Raw genomic sequence first — 19,587 nt, 5'->3', positions numbered from 1 at the left:
CCTCAATTGGCCACTCCATCAGTTTGATATCAAGAATCCTTTCTGAATGGTGAGCTGGAAGAAGAAGTGTTTATGATGCTACCACCAAGGTTTTGTAAGGAAGAAGAAGAAACCAGGGTATGCAAATTGAAGAAATCTCTCTATGGTCTCAAGTAATCATCGAGAGCATGGTTTGATAGATTTGCAAAGGTGATTAAGAACCAAGGATACCAACAGGGGCTATTGGATCATACTTTGTTCTTCAAACAGTCCAACGATGGAAGGATGACCATCCTAATCGTTTATGTCGATGACATCATTCTCACTGGAGATGACACAAGAGAAGTAGAAAGGTTGAAGAAGGTCTTAGCCACAAAATTTAAGGTAAAAGATCTGGGTCAAATGCGGTATTTCCTAGGAATGGAGGTCGCCAGATCAAGGAAGGGTATTAGTATTTCCCAAAGAAAGTATGTACTTGACTTGTTGATTGAGACTGGCATGCTAGGATACAAGCTAAGCAATACCCCTATCAAGGCAAGAAAAAGAACGAAAAGCGACGAAAAACTTGTGGATAGAGAGAGATATCAATGACTAGTAGGTAGACTGATCTACCTTTCTCACACTAGACCAGACATTGCTTTCGCCGTAAGCGTTGTTAGCCAATACATGCATTCACCAAAGGAAAGTCATCTGGAAACAGTGTATAAGATCCTCAAATACCTAAGGGCTCTCCAGGGAGAGGACTGTTCTTTAAGAAGAGTGACAGTAAGAAGGTAGAGATCTATACAGATGCAAATTGAGCGGGATCAGCAGATGACAGAAGGTCTACTACAGGCTACTATACCTATGTCTGGAGGAATTTAGTAACATGGAAAAGTAAGAAGCAGAGTGTAGTAGCCAGAAGCAGTGTCGAGGCTGAATTCAGAGCAGTTGCACAAGGTATGTGTGAGGGACTATGGTTGCAGAAACTGTTGGAAGAACTACACATTACAATAGAGCTCCCAATTCAACTCTATTATGACAACAAAGCTGTCATTAGTATTTCTCATAATCCTGTTCAGAACGACAAGACCAAACATATAGAAGTGAACAGACACTTTATAAAGGAGAAAATTGAGAAAGGGATTATTGGCATGACTTATATCCCTACAAGGGAATAATTGGCAGATATTTTCACCAAGGGGTTACAGAAATTAAGCTTTGAAGATTTTATTTGCAAGTTGGACATGATTAATATCTATGATCCAACTTGAAGGGGAGTGTGGAAATCCGGTATCAATTGAATGGTGATTTGTAAGATATTAAGGGAAAGATTGAGGCCCCAATTGTGAGTAATTTGTGTGATTTTAATTTTTTCCATTTTTTTGCTTTCTATGTGTGTATGTTAAATAGGGACCCGATTATGTAAAAATATACAATTTTGAATGAATATAAGAGTTATTCTCAGTTTCTACAAAGATCCACACAAAACCATCATCACAATTTTTAAAGCGGCAAGCAATTGAGAACTGACCCACCTCCATCAAAACCAACTCCAAAACTCTATTATTCTAGAACACAACCATACCTCCAGTCGCACCCCTAGCATTCACTGCATCCCACTCTAGAAATCTTCCCACTCCTAAGCTACGCACCACCCCAAAAGACAAATATTGCATTTTAGTCTCCTACAAACACATCAAATCCACCCTTTGAGACTTGATTAAGGCCTTCATTAATTTCCTCTTGTTGACATCATTCACTCCTCTAACGTTCCAAGACAAAATTTTCAACTTCATGTGAGGCACAACTCTTTGTCCCCTCCTTCTCTAGTCAACCCATTCCCTTTTTTTCTTTTGTTGTAATTAATTGAGCACTCCAATTTCTTCAACTCCCGCTCAAACCTAGTAGACACAGGGCGACTCTTTTTTTGCCCTTTTCTCTTCTGATCTTTATCTTTTAGAGCATATTCAGAATTTCCTCTTCAAAACCTTCTATCGGGAATCCGAGCAATCTGCTAAACTTCACCATACAACTATCTTCCCAACCTCTTCCAAACCCCCCATCTTCCTACAACAACCCCTTCACCACCAGCCTTTCATTACTTTTGCCCACTTCCACAAAAACTTTCACCCCCTCTCCCCTGGTCGTCCAATCCAGCGAGTCGCACCTGATCACCAAAAGCCCCATCGGCATCATCACTTTCATTGGCACCATACTCTCTTCCCTGTCGACGTCTTCCACCCTTCCCAAGCCAAAAAACCCACTCGTCTTCAAGGTCTGACCAAAACAAAAAGAAGAAGTAGAAGAAGAAGATAAACCCCAACACCCCTCGAGAAGAGAGAGATCTCCATAACTTGAAGCTTCAAGCAAGAGGGCCTCGTTGGTGGCCGCCGCCCTAAAAGCCGCCTCCGAAGTCAACATCTCCACTGGTCCCCTCAGGGCCCCATTAAGGAGACCATCTCCCATCTTCTTTCCTTCAATCCCCAACTCAACTCTCTCAAGAGCCCCAACCGAATCCTTTAACAAGTCTCCTCCCCCCCCCCCCCCCCCCCAAACCCTCCTCCCTCAAAGCTCACTTCAAAAGGCCCAAACTCCTTTCCTCCTCCCTCACAACCCACTACAAGGCCCGACAGACAAAAAGGCCCAAAAAACCCTTTCTTCCTATCTCCGGTCTTAAGTGAGTCCAACCCAACCAACGACTGGGACTCCAAACAACCCAGCCCACCCATGCCATTTCCCTGAACACCTGCCCTGCCTTCCAAAACATCTGACCCGCTTCCTAAAACTCCCATATTGCATCAGCTTGACACATCACTACCCTCAGTCAAACCTTTGCCCCCTAACCTCCCCTCCTTGCTAGGCTTTGCATACCCCACAGCATGCGTCCTTGTAGAACAGGCAGTAACAAAAGCTGCACCATCCTTCAAGAAATCACCCGGAGGTGACACGTCTTGTACCCGGCACTGTGCCTCCACCTGTACCGATCTTTCCTTTGACCTTCCACTGTAGGTAACACGTGAACTTCCCTCGCCTTCTTCCCTATCCTCTGAAACACCATTCACAAGGTTCCCACGCGACAGCACCACCTGCACATACCATGGCGGAAATTCCCACCACAAAAGAATAGAAAAACACCCTGACCCCACTGCAACTTGGGTTGAACTAGGCAAGCTTCTTCCATCCAGCTTCGCCAAGATTCTGGCCCATTGCAGCTCAGACATACCAGTTGTATCCTCATCCTCTGTAATAAAACCTCTGCAGCCATCTCCAATCTTTCTGAACACCTCACGACTCCACAAATGAAGCGGGAGACCCAACACCCTAACCCAAGTCTCGTTAATATGAAAATCCTTCCAAAAACACCCCACCTCTGGATTCCACTTCTCCAAACACAAGAAATTCTCCTTAACCCTCTTTCTTCCTAAAGCAAGGACCCGCTCAGCCTCCCACAAAGACTCAAACTCAGATAGCAGCAGCCCTCTACCTAATGCTGCAATTCTCAATCTCCCCTTTAGGAACCACTAAAGATTCACCCACCTCCTAAGAAAGTCCAACTCTGGAATGGAAGCCAAGGAATTACCCCACCAACCCACCAAGCAACGTTTAAGTTGTTCCATCCTTCCCTGCATCTCTCTTACCCCCACTTCCAGCCACACTGAATCTCCTAACCTCTTGGATTCTGTCTTTGCATCCTCCGAAAACGACCCAAAAACCACCCTTTTCTCCTTCATCTGAGCTACTAGGGTGATTGGAGGCTTAGCCCCTACAAACAATGCCACTCCAAGATCTCCCAGTTTCTCCACCAAGGTGTTCCAGCCTCCCAACAATCCCTTCCCTTCTGGAACAATAATACAAAATCTTTTCAACTATAAGTCCCGGACAGAGCAGAGGAGGAATCTTCCAGCCTCGTTTAAGCATCGTTCCAGCATATATTTCCTTCCCATCTCCTCCCATGCAAAAGCCCACTTCCTATTTCCATTTTCCTTGCAGCAAGCCTCCACCCCACCTAACAAGCAACGTAAGCTTGCATCTCCAAACTTGATCCAAGACGTGAACTCTTTGCAACTCTCCCAAATGCACCCATTCAACTTTCCTCCCTTTTCTGCAACCAAAAGCTCAAAAGATTTAGCCTCCACTGCAAACCAGCTTCTACCACCCCTAGAAACCTCACTCATCCTCACCATTTGGACAATAAGATCTTATCAATTAGCATAATGGGCTCCTACATTATTTTACAGCTATATGTTGATTGTAGGGGCTAGCATACATAAGATCGACAAACTAAAAAGGAAATTATCAGAGGAGTTTGTAATGAAGGATTTGGGCGTTGCAAAACAAATTCTTGGGATGTGGATTACTAGGGATAGGGAGATCCTTAAATTATCATAGGAAGAGTATGTGAAGAAGGTGCTTAGTAGATTCAATATGGCTAGAGTGAAGCCTGTGAGTACCCCTTTGGCTAGTCACTTCTAACTATCCAAAGATCAGTCGCCCTCAACTAAACAAGAGCGAGTTTACATGGCCAAAGTGCCTTATGCTTCTACTATTGGCAGTCTTATGTATGTCATGGTTTGCATTAGACTGGATATAGCACATGCAATGGGAGTTGTGAGTAGATATATGAGTAATTCAGGAAAACAATACTAGAATGCAGTGAAGTGGATTCTCAGGTAGTTGAGAAGCACTACAGAGTCAACTTTATGTTTTAGAAACTTAGATTTAGGCTTGCAGGGGTGTGTAGAATTTGATATGGTTGGTGTGATATAGACAACAAAAAAAGTACTACAGAATATGTTTATACTCTGGGTGTTACCACAATCAGTTGAGTATCAAAGTTGTAGAAGATAGTGGCACTTTCTACTACTGAGGCAGAGTATCTTGCAGTGATAGGCTAGTAAAGAGATGATGTGGTTGCAGTCTTTCTTAGAAGAATTGGGTCACAAGTATGAGCGAAGTGTGTTACATTGTGACAATCAAAGTGTCATTCATCTAACAAATAATCATGTTTATCATGCTAGGACAAACCACATACAAGTTTGGTACCACTTCATAAGATCAGTTTTGGAATATGGAGTTTTAATACTCGAGAAGATTCAGGGAAATCAGAATCCAACTCATATTTTGAAAAAGATCATAACGATTGAAAAACAGGAGTTGTGTGCAACTTCAATTGAACTTCTAGGTTAAGGATTGAGAAGTTGAAACCACCACAGGTGGAGACAGTTGATGATGGATTAGTCTCCAAGTGGGAGATTGTTAAGATATGTGAAACTTAATTATTATCCTAATAGTAAGGGTATTTTGGATATTTTGGGGACTTTACATATGTGATTTGGTTACCCTATTTATATCATGTTTAGGGTAGTCAACTTTGATAAAGTGTTTTTCTTTTTGGGTTTTGAGAGAGATAGAAAAACGCAAAAGAGAAAAACCTAGAGGGCGAGGAGTTTTGGGATTCTCTTGTACTCTCTTTTTCATCATAGTGAAAATCAGTAGTGGCTACAAGTAAACATAACTCTCATATTGAGAATGAACCACTATAAATCTCGTGTGTTCTTGTGCTTTAATTTTTCACATTGGTTTATTGTTGCTTTCGAAAAATAGGATTAAGGTGTTTTAATCCTAACATAATCAGTTGAGGAATTTTGCTTAAAAATCACCTAAAGTTCGCATAAATGCAAACACCTACTTGAGGGATCGACCTAGAGGTGAAAAATTGTGTCTAAAGGCTATTTTATGCAAAACCTTCATATTTAAAGCTTCAAAACACCATTTATGAATCACCTACCACATTCATATCATTAAGTGATTCAATCTTAAGCTCAAAAACATTTCCTTGGTGCATTTACTCTTCATTTGCATAGCCCTCTTGATTGCACCCTTTTAACTAGTCAATCTTTTCATTTGTAATCAACTTGCAATGCTAGTTTGTACTTCTATCAAAGTTTTAATTGCTCTTATGTAAGAGAATGTAACAATGTTTTTGAAAGCACTTGAAGCAATTGTAAAGGTCCATTTGTACCTAAAAACCAAGTGTAAAGTTGAAGGAGTCCTTGGTTTAAGGAGGATCCTTGCTAGGAAAAGAAACCTCGAGGCTTAGCTTCAAGCTTGAGGATCATGGACGTATGCCAGTTTGGTGTCAAACCACAAACATTGAGTTTGCATTTTCTTTCTCCCTCTCTTTTACTTTGTCACATTAATTGTTACTAATTGTTGTTCAATGAATTTAATCTCGATTTTGAAATTTGGCATGAAATGTTGAACAAGAGATGATTACCTAATCCACTCCCCTTTTTGGTGACTACCCTAGATTTGCTAGCGGACTTCACATAAAGATGGTGGGGTTGTTAATGTGTAGGAAGAGCTAGGTGGAGGTGGTCATTGTAACCCTCACTTTTTGAGGAGTTTTCTTGAAAGGAACTGGAGAGTATGGAGTCTTTTCTCAAGTGTATTTATGAAATAGTGTTGCATAGAAACTGAGGATAGGTTGATCCAAGATTGTCCTTAGGATGGTAACTCTTTTTGTTCCTTGGGTTTTTCTTTATGAGGATCCTTTCCATCCAAGGAAGTGCAGGTTCCTATTCCCCTTGATAGTGTAATTTTTGCTTCCAAGGCCATTTAGGACAAGATATTGATGTGGAACCAACTTTTGAAAAGATGGTGGATGATACTGAAACAAGGTTGTATGCGCAAGAACCATGAAGAAAGGAAAGTAAGGAGGAAAGCAATCACTTTCATGAATGAACCTTCAAAATTCCTCCATTTTATTTGTGTGTGTTTGGGAGGGGGTGGGTGGGTGGGTTATTTGCAGCCAGCCATCTTATCTTACACTAGTAAAGCTCCAGTGTTGTGGAATTTATTGATTTCACTTTTTTAGTCTCTAGTGAATTCTTCCCTCGTCAATGAAGGAGGTATTAGCAAGATGGCATAGGAGTTCCATAAGAAAGAAGAGAAGAAAAGTCTACAAGTCTACCCTTGTGTTTGTTTTGAACCATTTGGCAAGAGCATAATGACATAACTTTAGAAGACTTCAAGTGCTCAGAAAAGACCTTAACTTTAGAAGACTTCAAGTGCTCAAAAAGGTCTTTTTTGTCTTCTCCTTTCCTTTGATCTAGAAAGTCTTTAGGAGATGGTATTTATCTGTGATAGACTTTGTTGATTGTTTTTAGCCTTGCTAGATTTATTTTGGTTCTGTAATCCCTTTGTTGTGCCCTTTCAGACCCTTCATGTATTTCATGTGTATTGGGGTATGCCCCTTTTTTTTTGTTTAGGTGCTTTCATCCTTGATTAGCTACCAATTCACTAACCACTACATCAAAAACTCTGAAAATCAAATCCATTATAACGAAAACCAACTTCACGAATCCTACAGCAGTTCATGACTGGAAAACGTACCTGGGAGACCAATACATGTACAACAATTAACATAACCAGAAATTTTGCACTCAAAAACCTGATCTCTAATCAAGTTCCATGAATTTTCATATGAATCAATGGGTTGGCTGCACATGAAGAATCGAGCCTTAAAACATCTTAGCCTTTTGACCCAATTTCAGGATTCTCTTTGTCATTCAGTAACTGGCATCACTGGTTAGCTCTGAAGAACTTGATGGGATTCTGTAATAACTCTATTGGAATTGGTTGGTATATTTATATCGTAAAATATGACCAGTTACCAAGGTAAGATCACATGATAATACGGTATGCATGCAAATCCAAATTAATATACAGAAATCTCGGCTTTAAACACATTAAAATGTACAAAGCCAGTTAATCTGTCAGCATAAGTTTTAACAACAGCTCTGTACTCTCTTTTCAAATCAACCATTAGCACAGATCAGGAAACCCCAATTAAGTATTACCATTAGCATATCATATCCATTGAGCAAGTATAAGTTGCATCCAATTCCACCATCTTGTCTTTCCAGCATTTTAAAATGCCACTATCTAGAGATATCACACCAAAGATATACTGCAATTTCCTTAGGAGCAACACATCTCATAGAGAACACAGGTCACATTGAAAAGAGTGTGGTATTGCAGGTATTGGGAGAGAACTACTCCTAGTGTGTAGCCCATTGTCACCCTTGAACATAAAAAGCACATGAAAATCAGACTTATATGGAAGATTGATACAAGGATGAGAATGGAAATGGCAATGTTTTGCTTTGCATTGAAGAAAGGAGCAAAGGCATACCAATCGCAATTCTATTCAAGAAAGGAGGTATGTCCGGCTGATAGATAAAATAATGGGAGTGGTAAGGTTGCAGAAAGAAGCAAAACATCCAAAGCTTAAGAGAAACCACATCTTGCATGTGTCCAACTTGGCCAACAATAATAAAAATGTCCACGAATCACAAAACTTTTTGGAGGCCAAATTCAATTTATCATTACCCTAGAAGGCAGCAACTAAAGTGAGTGGCTTTGTTTCAAATTCATCCTCACATCATCTTCATCAAGTAGCAACCTCAACAAAAGGTTGCAAAACAAAGCTTCTTACTGGTTAAAGAGAGTGGAGGAAATGTTTGCCAATCCAAATGAATTTTTCACAGATGTTCACTGTATACAGAAGACGGATCCTGTACCATGGTTTAGCGCTGCAATGTGCCTTAAGGCAAATAGTGAAACAAGTTGGGAAAGAGTGGGTATGAAGTATGAGAGAGACTACAGCAATCATAATACGGTTTCAATTGTCCTAATCTCTTAAATCTGATGGATTTTTCTTTGTTGAGTTACCAAATAGCACCCAATATAAGAAAACTGAGCCCATATGACTTTCAGAAAACCTCAACACCTGAGGTGATGTTAGATGAGGGCAGTACTTCCAGAAGTGGATGCCACAGCAGGTACAACATAGCACACAAACTATAATTTTTTTTTTTTTTATCATCACTTTTGCAGACAGTGAAGAAGCAGGAAATTCAACCTCAGGAAAAAAGGGAAGAAGGCAGCATGGGAGATGATGGATCAACATTGGCCACAAGTAATACAACAGTATATTTAGATTTTTCCCCTCATAAAGAAACACCAAACTAGAACAAATTTTCAAAGATATGTCTAAGAGACCAGGAAAAGGAGAACGGAATTTTCCTTGAAAATTACTACATACAACACCTAAGAGCAAAGAATTACCAACAGATTAGATCACAGAGTAGGTTTCACAACCTATTAACCAAGACTCATTCAATCATTAAAGCATCTGGGAATATTATTTAAATTCAGATAAAGAAGGCATGATGCTACAAAAAACAAAGAAAATAATAACAGGATAGATGTAATTCCTTATACCTTCCCATCCAAAGCAGAAATCGCAGCCTCTGCTTCCTCCTTTGTGGCAAATGAGGCAAACCCATAACCACCAGATCTTCCAGAAGGGCTATCAAAGACAACTCTAACTGAAACAGGATTAAAATTACTGGAGAAAAATTCTCTGAGATGGGTAGACCGTACTTTCCATGCAAGATTGGACACATAAAGCTTATGGCGTGTCTCTCCAGCAGGAGGACCTGCTGGAGGAGGAGGAGGAGGAGGAGAAGGTTTCTTGAATCTCTTTGCAAACTCTACCCTAATTATCCTCCCTGATAATTCCTGCACCACATAGATATTAGATTAAGAAGCATATTTCCATAAATATGCAAAAGAAACTAGAAAATTTTCATCTTAAATTTAGAGCTTATTTGGAAGTGATTTTGAGAGAGCTAGAAGCGCTTCCTAATGCTTCAAAACACTTACAAATATTAGGTGTTTGACAAACTTTTGAAAATCACTTTTAAAAATCTAAATAATTACTTAATGCGATTCCTAAAATATCTTTTGAAAGATGATTCTTTCAAAAATCCTTTTATTTTTTGTTTATAATATATTATGAAAAACAATATTAAAACACATTTTCTTTAATATCCAAACATCAAATGATTCCTCTTAATATGTTTTTAATGGAAGCGCCACAGATTAAAGCTCTTAAACCAGAATCCCAAACAAGCACTTAATTATCCCTCCACCTCCAATATGATCATCATTGACAGAAAAACATTAGATTTGTAAACATGTTCCCATAAATATGCAAAGGCAGCTAGAAAAATTATACTTAATTCATTCCATTCTTAACGATTGCTCCCCCTCCAATGTCAGCAGCATGGACAAGTAGGAAAAAAAATGCAAAAGAATAACTAAGAAACAAGGTTTAAAAAGGGAAGAACCTTGAATTCTAATTCAGAAAACCATCTCTTTCCACAACCACCAAAAAATGGGATTTTCAATAATAATATATAGGATTTTTTTTTCATCCTATCAAGTTCCTCCCAAAATGATCAGTCTGTATACCCTTTTGATAGAACACATCCTTTTCCAGTTTGACAATCTCCTCCGAAAACGTGGTCAAGAACCAACCAACTTCATGCCCCAAATTTGTGTCTAGCTCTAGCACCTCTTCCACATGGTAGATGGCACTCAATTGATTTGTTACTCTAACCAATATTCACCAAATCGTCCCCAACACACTGAACCAAGAACTTCCCCCTTGCACACCACCACATCAAAGCCCATATCCCCCCTGCCCCTGCAAGTTATCCTACTAAGAACTTTCACCAGCAAGAAAAAAGCACCTGGTAATAAAGGTTTCCTCATGCCTCGTACACCTATTAAAAATTCTATAAGGAATACCTTTGGTTCAACAAAACAAAAAACCAAAAAATAAATAAACAAATGAAAGAAAAAACAATGAAAGCAAAGAAAGGCGAAAGATGATTACTACAAGTATCCTAATCCTTCAAAAATAGCAACCCTGAAAGAATTTTTATAGGAAAACAACCAAAAAATTAGAATAAAATGTAAATAATAACTACTTTATAATATTGCCACTTAGATAGGACCCAAACTCCACAAAAATTCTTGACAAGTCTTACCTTACTAGCTGAATCTTAGGGCCAATTTGGTATTGTTGCACCTTTTAAGAAAGATCACTTTTTAACTATGCTGAAGGACAAAACGGTTGTGATGTAAAACAGTTGAGAAATTATGGTTCAAAAAGTGCTATGTTTCAAAAGTAACATTTAACTATTTGGTAAATTAAACTGTTAAATTATTGTGAATATGTATAATGACTAAAGGAATGTTAAAAATTTAACCAGTTTCATTTATTACTGTACATATATAAATAATCTTTAATTAAATAAATGCCTGTACCATTTAAAAATCAATTCTTAATATTTTATTTTTCAAAATTATGTGTAATATTAAACAATATTATTATGAATAAAGAACCAAGAATAAATCATTAATTAGTTATAATATTCATCTTGAGTCTAAAGTTGGTATTTCACAAATTATATGAGGACACATTAGAAAATTTAAAATATTATGAAAGAAGATATCCTGATTATTAGAAAAGCTACCTTCGACCTTCTCAAAATAGTTACCAAAGTGGGTGCAATTCTTTGAGAATTTCTTTCCTTTAACTTTACCAACATATTAGTGAGAAAAAATTATAGGAAAAGTAATTCTGAAAGGCCTAGAATCAAATCCCAATTGAGCCTTAGACCACTCAAAAGCATTTAGTTATATGATTATTGGTAAAATAGGAAAGTTACTAGTCAAATAGAAAAAATACTTCTATTTTTGCCTTTTCCTTGGGTGTAATCAAGGTTTGGATGTTTGTTGTTAGCATGAAGGTACTCTTCGTTATAGGTGCCTTACGTAACAATGATAATTATTTGTTTCATATAGAAAAGAAAGATTGATTTTTATTTTAAAAAAAAAAGAAAAAGAAAAAGAAAAAAGGAAATCATTGAGGTGACAAGCTTAGTTGATATTTGAAGGGTCCAAGGATTTGTAACCAGAATCCAGCACTGGCATGGGGGAATTTCATCAAAGCTACCTTAGTAACTGTAGAATTTAACTGCCCTAGTAGACTGACCACCATAACTCAACTAGATTATTCTTGCTCTTCTTGAAACCAAGTGGTTTTAGGTAAGATGGTGAGATATGAGACCAACAAGTTGTATTCAAGCCTTGGTCACAGGTTTGAGTCACTCGGTATGGTTGCTGCAGGATGGAGTAACCATCTTAGTGAACTGCTTCACAGCTCAATTAGATCTCTCCTGCACTTATGATGCTAATCATAACATTGAACCAAAGCTTTTAAAGGTAAGCTTCCCATTTCCAATAAAATTAAGTCAAAAGTTAGATCTTAAAAGTTCAGATTTCCAAAGGGTTCACTACCGATCAAAGAATACATTTCTAAATAGTTCATAAAATTACACCAAACTCCACATGGAAATATTCATATTCCTAAAATGTTCATAAAATTCCACCAAGCTTCACAGGGAATGTCCATAGCAACCCATCCTATGATGGGATCACACTGATAGTTTTTCAGCCATGCTCGTGGCTACATTTTGTTTTTAGTTAGAGAGTTCTACTTTGTAAGAAGTGAAATCCATCTCAAAGAATCCTTTCCTTCCATTGATGATTTGGAACCAGTTAATATAGCTACAACTGTCATATTTATATGTAGAGAAACAGCCAAATATTATGCCCATGAGATAAGGTGCACCATAATGGGATACAGATGCCAAGGAAAAAGCCATGCCTCCACTTGTGGCAATTCAAACATGAATATGTGGGAATGACACCCCTTTGCCTCATTTTGACTATTTAAGAGAAGAGAAATTGTTTTTGATAAACAAGCAAGAAAATATTATAAATAGTAGAGAAGGAAGCCATATGCAAAGGTACACTACAATGGGTGCCAAAAGGCATTGCCATAACAGAGAGAGAACAAAAAGACACAACTCCCTCTCGTACTTAGAGTCCACCTAATCTACAAAATCAATAAAAGGCATAGAGCCTTCTTATATGTACAAACTAACTCACGACCTGAGATTGCTAAGAAAACTAAGTTGTAGCACTTGAATTATTTGCTTCTTAAATACCCTTTGATTCCTTTCCTTCCAAATTGTCTAAAAAATGCATATAGAAGCAACTTTTCAAACCTTCTTCCATTTTCTTCCTACAAAAGAATCATTCCAACTTAGAAGAGTCTCTTTGACCATAGAACAAAGGACCCATGCCATGCCAAACTAAGATAATAGAAGTTGTCATAGAACCCTAACTTTGGCGTAGTGGAGGAGAATGTGATCTATTGATTCCTCTCGCTTTTACAAAGAACACATCTATTTGCCAACAACCATCCTACCTTTTGAAGCTAATCCCTAGTCAACACTTTGCCTCAACTAGCTTCCTAAGCAAAAAAGCTAGCTTTTAATAGGACCCATGAATTCCAAATAAGGACCTTTGGGAAAGGAATTGCATGCCCCGCTCCATAATCGAATACAAAGAATTGATGGAGAAGACCCCATTCCTAGAATCCATCCATACAACTCTTATCATTCTCTTCCCTCCTCAGTAGCCTCCCTAGTAATCTTGAGAAAAAAAAAGCTTTTACATCATCTAGCTCTCAATCATTCAAATATCTATCAAAACAAGGATTCCAATGGCCCCTTCCACCCGGATCATCCTTAACATCCACCACCCACGCCTCCTTTAAGGAAGCTAAAGCAAAAAAGAAGGGAAAGTCATACAAAAAGGTTCATCCCTACATCACCTATTTTTCCAAAACTTCACCTCCCAACCTATTTTTCACCTCAAAGGCTACACCACTACTATCTAGGTCCCATCGCTTCCTAATGCTTTTCCAAACCCCCACCTCATATCTTTCCCTCACTTTGCACAAACACCATTCCCCTCCTCTCCACACTTTCCCTTAATAACCTTTTTTCCAAAAAGCTTCTCCTTCTAAAACATATCTCTAACACCATTTTCCCAAGGAAGCTATTAAGTGTTGAAAGGCATTTAATTCCTAAGCCTCCCTTTCTTTTCTCCCAACAAACAATCAATTTTATTAAATGTGTCTTTTTCTCCTAAGCCCCTCACCCCCAAAGGAAGTCCCCTTGAGAATTTGTTCTTTGTGCCTTTCCTAGAAGAGACTTTGTACTTCTCTTAAAGCAAGAAGAATGCATCTTTCTAGGAAAGGCATGAAGGAGAAATTCTCAAAGAATTCGTTCCTATGATTTTTGTCTATAAGTTCAAAGTGAATCCAATCTAACAACAAGAAAATCATTTATATTTATTAAGTTGTGTTTTTCCATAGGATTGGTGACTAGGAATAGAACTCTTAAAGTTCTTCATTCAATTGCAAAACCCAACACCACCTGCACTCTAGTCAAGCGGATCAAGCATCCTCCTTCCATGACTCTTCAACTCTAAGATATTTGCTCTCCATATAGGATGATAGAAATCCCCTAACCATAACTTTGAAAATACCAAAAGATAAACTACCTTGTCCATGTCACTATTACAAGGGGATAAACTTCTCCATTTACAACTTGAAGGAAATAGAAACTTCAAGCCTATTTGAGAATTGTTTTTAAAATAGTTTTCAGGTTCGTGGCAGTATGGAACAGGGTAGAGGAGAAGTTTTGCAAAAAGCTAGTCATGTGGAAAAGACAATACTTATCCAAGGGTGAGAGGACTACCCTAATCCAAAGCACGTTACCTAGCATGCCTATCTATTTCATGTCTTTGTTCTGCATTTTAAGGACAATCAAGATGAGGCTAGAGTAGAATCAAAGAGATTTCCCTTGGGGGGGAGGAGCCCTTGAGCAAAAGCCCCACTTAGAAAGGTAGGCCATAGTTTGCTTAGATAAGAGTAAGGGTGGACTAGGAGTAAGGAATCTTGCAAAGCTTAATAAAGCCCTTCTAGGTAAATGGAGTTGGCGGTTTGCTGAGAATAAAAGGGCTTTATGGAAGCAAGTTATAAGTGGTGAGTACAAGGTAGAAGATAGAGAGTGAAGCTCCAAGGAGGTGAGAGAAAGTTATGGGATGGGGTTATGGAAAACCATTAGAAAGGATTGGGATCTTGTAGCTAGTGGAGTTGCTTTCTCAATCAATAATGAGGGTGAAATTTTGAAAGGACAAGTGGTGTGATGATGAAGCACTATGTATTACCTTCCCTTCTCTTTATGTTATTGTTGATTGTAAGGAGGATTTGGTGACAAATGTTTGGCACTCGACAATTGAGGGGGGCTACTAGACCCCTCATTTTTCTAGGCTCCTGAATGATTGGGAGGTGAAGCTTTCTTTTGAGTTTGCAAGGGAAGAGTGCGTGTTGGGAAGAGAAAGATAAAGTGATTTGAATAGGGTTGAAAAATGCGAAGTTCTTTGTTAAAGCTTTGTACTTGACTTTAGAGTAGGAAAGTACAGTGTTATTTCCTGCTAGTGCGATTTGGAATTCTTAAGTTTCGAAAAATGTGGGTTTTTTCACTTAGAAGGCTACTTGAGCAAAGGTGTTAACTTTGGATCATTTTAAGAGGAGAGGGTGGTCTTTCACAAATAAATGTTTCCTTTCTCTTACGGAGGAAGAGTCCATTGTTTCACATTCTCATCCACTGTGTCAAGACAAGGGTTTTATGGAATCTTTTGTTCTTCCTGTTTAGTGCGCTTTGGGTGCTTTTGTCTTCGATCAAAGAGACTCTTTTAGGATAGCATAGTTCTTTTGTGGGAAAAAAATGGAAAAGTCATGGCAAGTTGCTCCACTATGCTTATTTTAGACCATTTGGAAGGAAAGAAATAGAAGATCTTTTCAGAATGAGGAACAATCCATTCAAGGACTAAAACACTCTTTCCTTTATAATCTATGTGTTTAGTTTAGCTTGTTTTTAGATTCTAGTCCTTCTTTTGTAGTAATTGTGGACTAGTTGGGTTCCTTTAGAGGGGGCATAGTTTTTTGTTGGTCCTAATTTTTTTGTAAGCACTTTTAAGCATTCTTTGTATACTTCCGGTGCACTTTGGAGCACTGTTTTGGCCCTCATTGTTTATAATATTCTCTTGCTTTACTCATCAAAAAATTAAAAAAAAATAAAAAATTGTTTTGTGGACTCAAAAAAACATTGGTAATTTTGACAAAAAAAAAAATAATTTTTGAGAACTTGTTCTCTAAATGTGTTATTTTTTGGGAACCTATTTTAATTATTTTAAGTTGTTTGCATTTACTACAAATAAAAGTTATTTTTCAAAAATATTAGACAACATAGAAAATAGGTTAAGATCATTCCAAATTCCCAAACAAACATTTTTCACCATGGAAAACAAGAAAAAAGATTAAATATTATTAAAATTGGCTAAAAATTATTTTCAAATTATTTAATCTTAAGTGAAATAGGTTTAAAAATTGCATATGAAAATTCATCAACTTTAATTTTTTTTCCATCAATTTTCTATCCTTTCATTATTCATCTTTATTTTCTTTTCCTTAAATTTTCCATCAAATTTACAAGCACCAAACATAAAAGATTCAGAAAACCAAAATTCCCACAAACTTACATAAGAGTCAAATTTCTCGACAACTGCCTGAGCTTCTTCTCCAGAATCCATTGTAACAAAGGCATAACCCCTGCTCCTCCCATCCTTTTGCTTTATAATCTAAAATTCAAATAGATACAATCAAACCCATTTTCCGAACTTAACAGCTACACAGTATTAACGAATAAGAGAAACAAAGTAGACAGAAAAAACCTCCACATCAGTGACAGTTCCACATTCCCCAAAAAGGTTCTTGATGTCCACAACAGAGAGAGACCATGGCAAATTCAAGACAAAGAGCTTTCTTTTCTGATTTGGCTCTTGGGTTTGCTCTGGTTTTGCTTCTACTTCTATTTCCTGAACTGAAGAGCACAGCTCAAAGCTGAACTTTGTAGTGGGGTTGGTGTAGAGAAGGGGGAGAGGATAGAGAGGGTATTTGAGACAAATGGAAGGGATAAAAGCAGAGGAGTGGAGACTCATTGAGGGTGGAGGTCTATGAGAGAAGAGTAATTTGGAGGAAGAAGAACGGTAGAGTGAGAAGATGGAGAGTGAAGCTTCCAGCGCCGCCATTGTTGTGACAACAAGACGCCTGGGGGATAGAGGCAACGAGAGAAGCAGATGTAGAGGCAGAGAATTCAAGGGTTAAAATGGTCTTTGTCGGATTTTTTATTTGAGGAATGGATAATGTGATTTTTTTTATCTTTGAATATTTAGAAATTAAGAATTTGTTTAAATTTATTTCATTATTTTTATTTTTATTTTAATCTTTACTTTCACCCTCACTTCTTTTACTCTAAATTTTCAATTTGTATTTTAAGGAATCATATGTGGAAAAAAAAAAAAATTATAGATTTTAGGCCTAGGCTTTTTACTCTAAATTTTCAATTTGTATTTTAAGGAATCATATGTGGAAAAAAACAAATTATAGATTTTAGGCCTATTCTTGGGCTCTAGGATTTTATTGTATTTGGGCTTTGAATTTTAAATTCGGTTATGGGCTTTCGATGTTACATGGTTACTTGGGCACTACACTATACGAGGCCAAGAGGTGAGGGATCCATAGCACTCATCTAGAAGTGCAATTGAGAGGATCAAAAATCAGTTTTTTATGGTAGTAGTTGTTGGGACATCATTTGTTTTTTATCCGGGCAAGGCCACGGAGTATATTTGGCTCTGTCCCAGTCAGGGGCATCACAGAGTGCCCTTCCCAGGATTCAAACTCAAGACCAATGTCTTTTTGGTTATCCTCCTGGTACCATCTGGGCAACATTCTAAACATTAAGGCTTACAGGACCCAAGTTCAAATCCTGGGGAGGGCACTCTATGATGCCTCTGACTGGCACAAAGCCAAATATATTCCGCGACTCTACCCGGATAAAAACAATAGTAATATAGGGATCAAATGATGAGATCAAAAACCAAAGTTTCTTGCAACAGTAAGGCTATGTTTGGTTTCTAGAAAATATGAGAAAAAAAAAAAATTTAAAGTTTATAAATTATTTTTATATACTATTTCAAACTTTTTTTTCATTTATTTAACTCTTTTATATAAATATTAGATAATTTAAAAACATATAACTTTTTTAATAATTTTAATTATATTTAGCTTTTTTCGTAATTTTATAATAACACTAAATATAAGAATTTTTTTTTTCTTTTCTTAGTAATTTTGGGAACCAAATATAGTATAAAGAAATCAAAAAAGGAAACCAAATTTTTTTTAGCAGCAAGGGGCACAGCTAAAACTTTTGGGGAAGGTGCCCAAAGGAAAGGCTTAGATTTTTGGGAAGAAAAGTAGAGAGAGGTTTTCCCCAAGGAGTGAAGACAAAGAATAACACTAAGAACACCACTTTTTGGTATGGTATCCTCTCATTTTTTGGTATTATTAAGATTATTTGTTAATGAAATTACCATTTACCTACAAGTCGATCTTTAGTCACATCTTACTTGATATTCTAATGAAACTTAGGTTTATTTTCCTTTGAATTTTGTTTAAAATATAGGCCAACGTATCATTAAAAAGCTCAGTTGATTTTTCTTTGAAATCTAGATTGTATTTTGGTCAAAATGTGAGTTGACTTGTCTTTAAAAATCTAGACTGAATTTTGATCAAAATGTGACATGCCCTGACTGAATAAATTACCATTTACAAACATGTCGATCTTTACTTGGATAATTGTTAAAATTATTTGGCAATATCATGCATACTTTCACAAAATAAGAAAACTTTGGCCCTTAGTTCCTGATGTAGTGGTTAGTGGTTGGGGTGGGGATACAGGAAAAAAAAAATTCAAGGAATACATGTATTATTTATATAGTGGTTGGGGTGGGAATACATGTATATATATATATATATATATATATAAGATATGTACAATTTTGAATGAGTTTGGTTATAATTTTAAAAAGTGTTTTTAATCTTTCTAACATTTAAAAATTTTTATATTTCATATAATAAAAAAATTAAAAATACTTCATAAAATCATTATCAAACACATTCTCAATATGAATAATTTAGTATTATAGACTAGACAACAAAATGAAGCCCCATTACCAAAGAATGAGGAGTAATTATTAAAAACATGAAGCCAATGAGGAAGCAATTATCCGAGATCAAGAATTCAAAAGGTTTTATCAAATTAATATCGTACATGCGGGTAGAATAAGGTAACATAATGCAACAAATACTATAAATTTGCTCATGGAGTTTATGGCAATATTTATATATATATATATATATATATATATTCTTACTTAATAAAAGATATAACACAAAATATAAAAATTAGATAATATTTAATCTATCTTCTTTAACGGACAGTTCTAATCAAATTGGTTATTAAACTGTAATTGAAATTGTTACATCATAAATATATTATTAAAAGTTAATGTATATATATATATATATAAATTAACATCAATAATATTTTAAATTTTATTAAATGAAATATATATAATATTTAAATATGAATATATTAAAAATGAAAAAAAATATTTAATTTAAATAATTTTATATTATTTTTATTTAATATTATAATTGTTTTTAGCAAAGAACATATTTCTTATGTTTTTTGCTATATAAAACAACATTCAAGTTGGATGTAGCCAAGTGATGTCTCAACTCATTTAATGAGTTTGAGGTCCAGGCCCTGGAAATTGTTTAATTAGACACGGGCCAATTTGAATTAATAAAAAGGGGTGGCATTGAACAGATGACTGAACCGGATTGGACGTCCGGTCCAATTCTCAAAACACTGACATAGATAA

General features: G+C 36.7%; 1 protein-coding gene across 1 annotated transcript in view; it reads right to left on the bottom strand.

Moving 5' to 3' along the window:
* LOC100243747 (RNA-binding protein CP29B, chloroplastic) overlaps window positions 1–16,995 on the bottom strand; it is a 28,929-nt gene extending 11,934 nt beyond the window's left edge. The window contains exons 1-3 of the mRNA XM_002279649.4: window positions 16,534–16,995; window positions 16,342–16,440; window positions 9,250–9,549 (exon numbers count right to left, since the gene is read on the bottom strand). Of these exons, the coding sequence (XP_002279685.1) occupies window positions 9,250–9,549; window positions 16,342–16,440; window positions 16,534–16,890 (756 nt within the window). The 5' untranslated portion in view covers window positions 16,891–16,995. The remainder of the gene's footprint in view (window positions 1–9,249; window positions 9,550–16,341; window positions 16,441–16,533) is intronic.
* Window positions 16,996–19,587: the final 2,592 nt, after the last annotated feature.

Source organism: Vitis vinifera, chromosome 2 (assembly GCF_030704535.1).
Source record: "Vitis vinifera cultivar Pinot Noir 40024 chromosome 2, ASM3070453v1".
NCBI lineage: Eukaryota > Viridiplantae > Streptophyta > Magnoliopsida > Vitales > Vitaceae > Vitis > Vitis vinifera.
The sequence above is the reverse complement of the archived record's forward strand: the minus strand, read 5'-3'. Positions and strand labels throughout refer to the sequence as shown.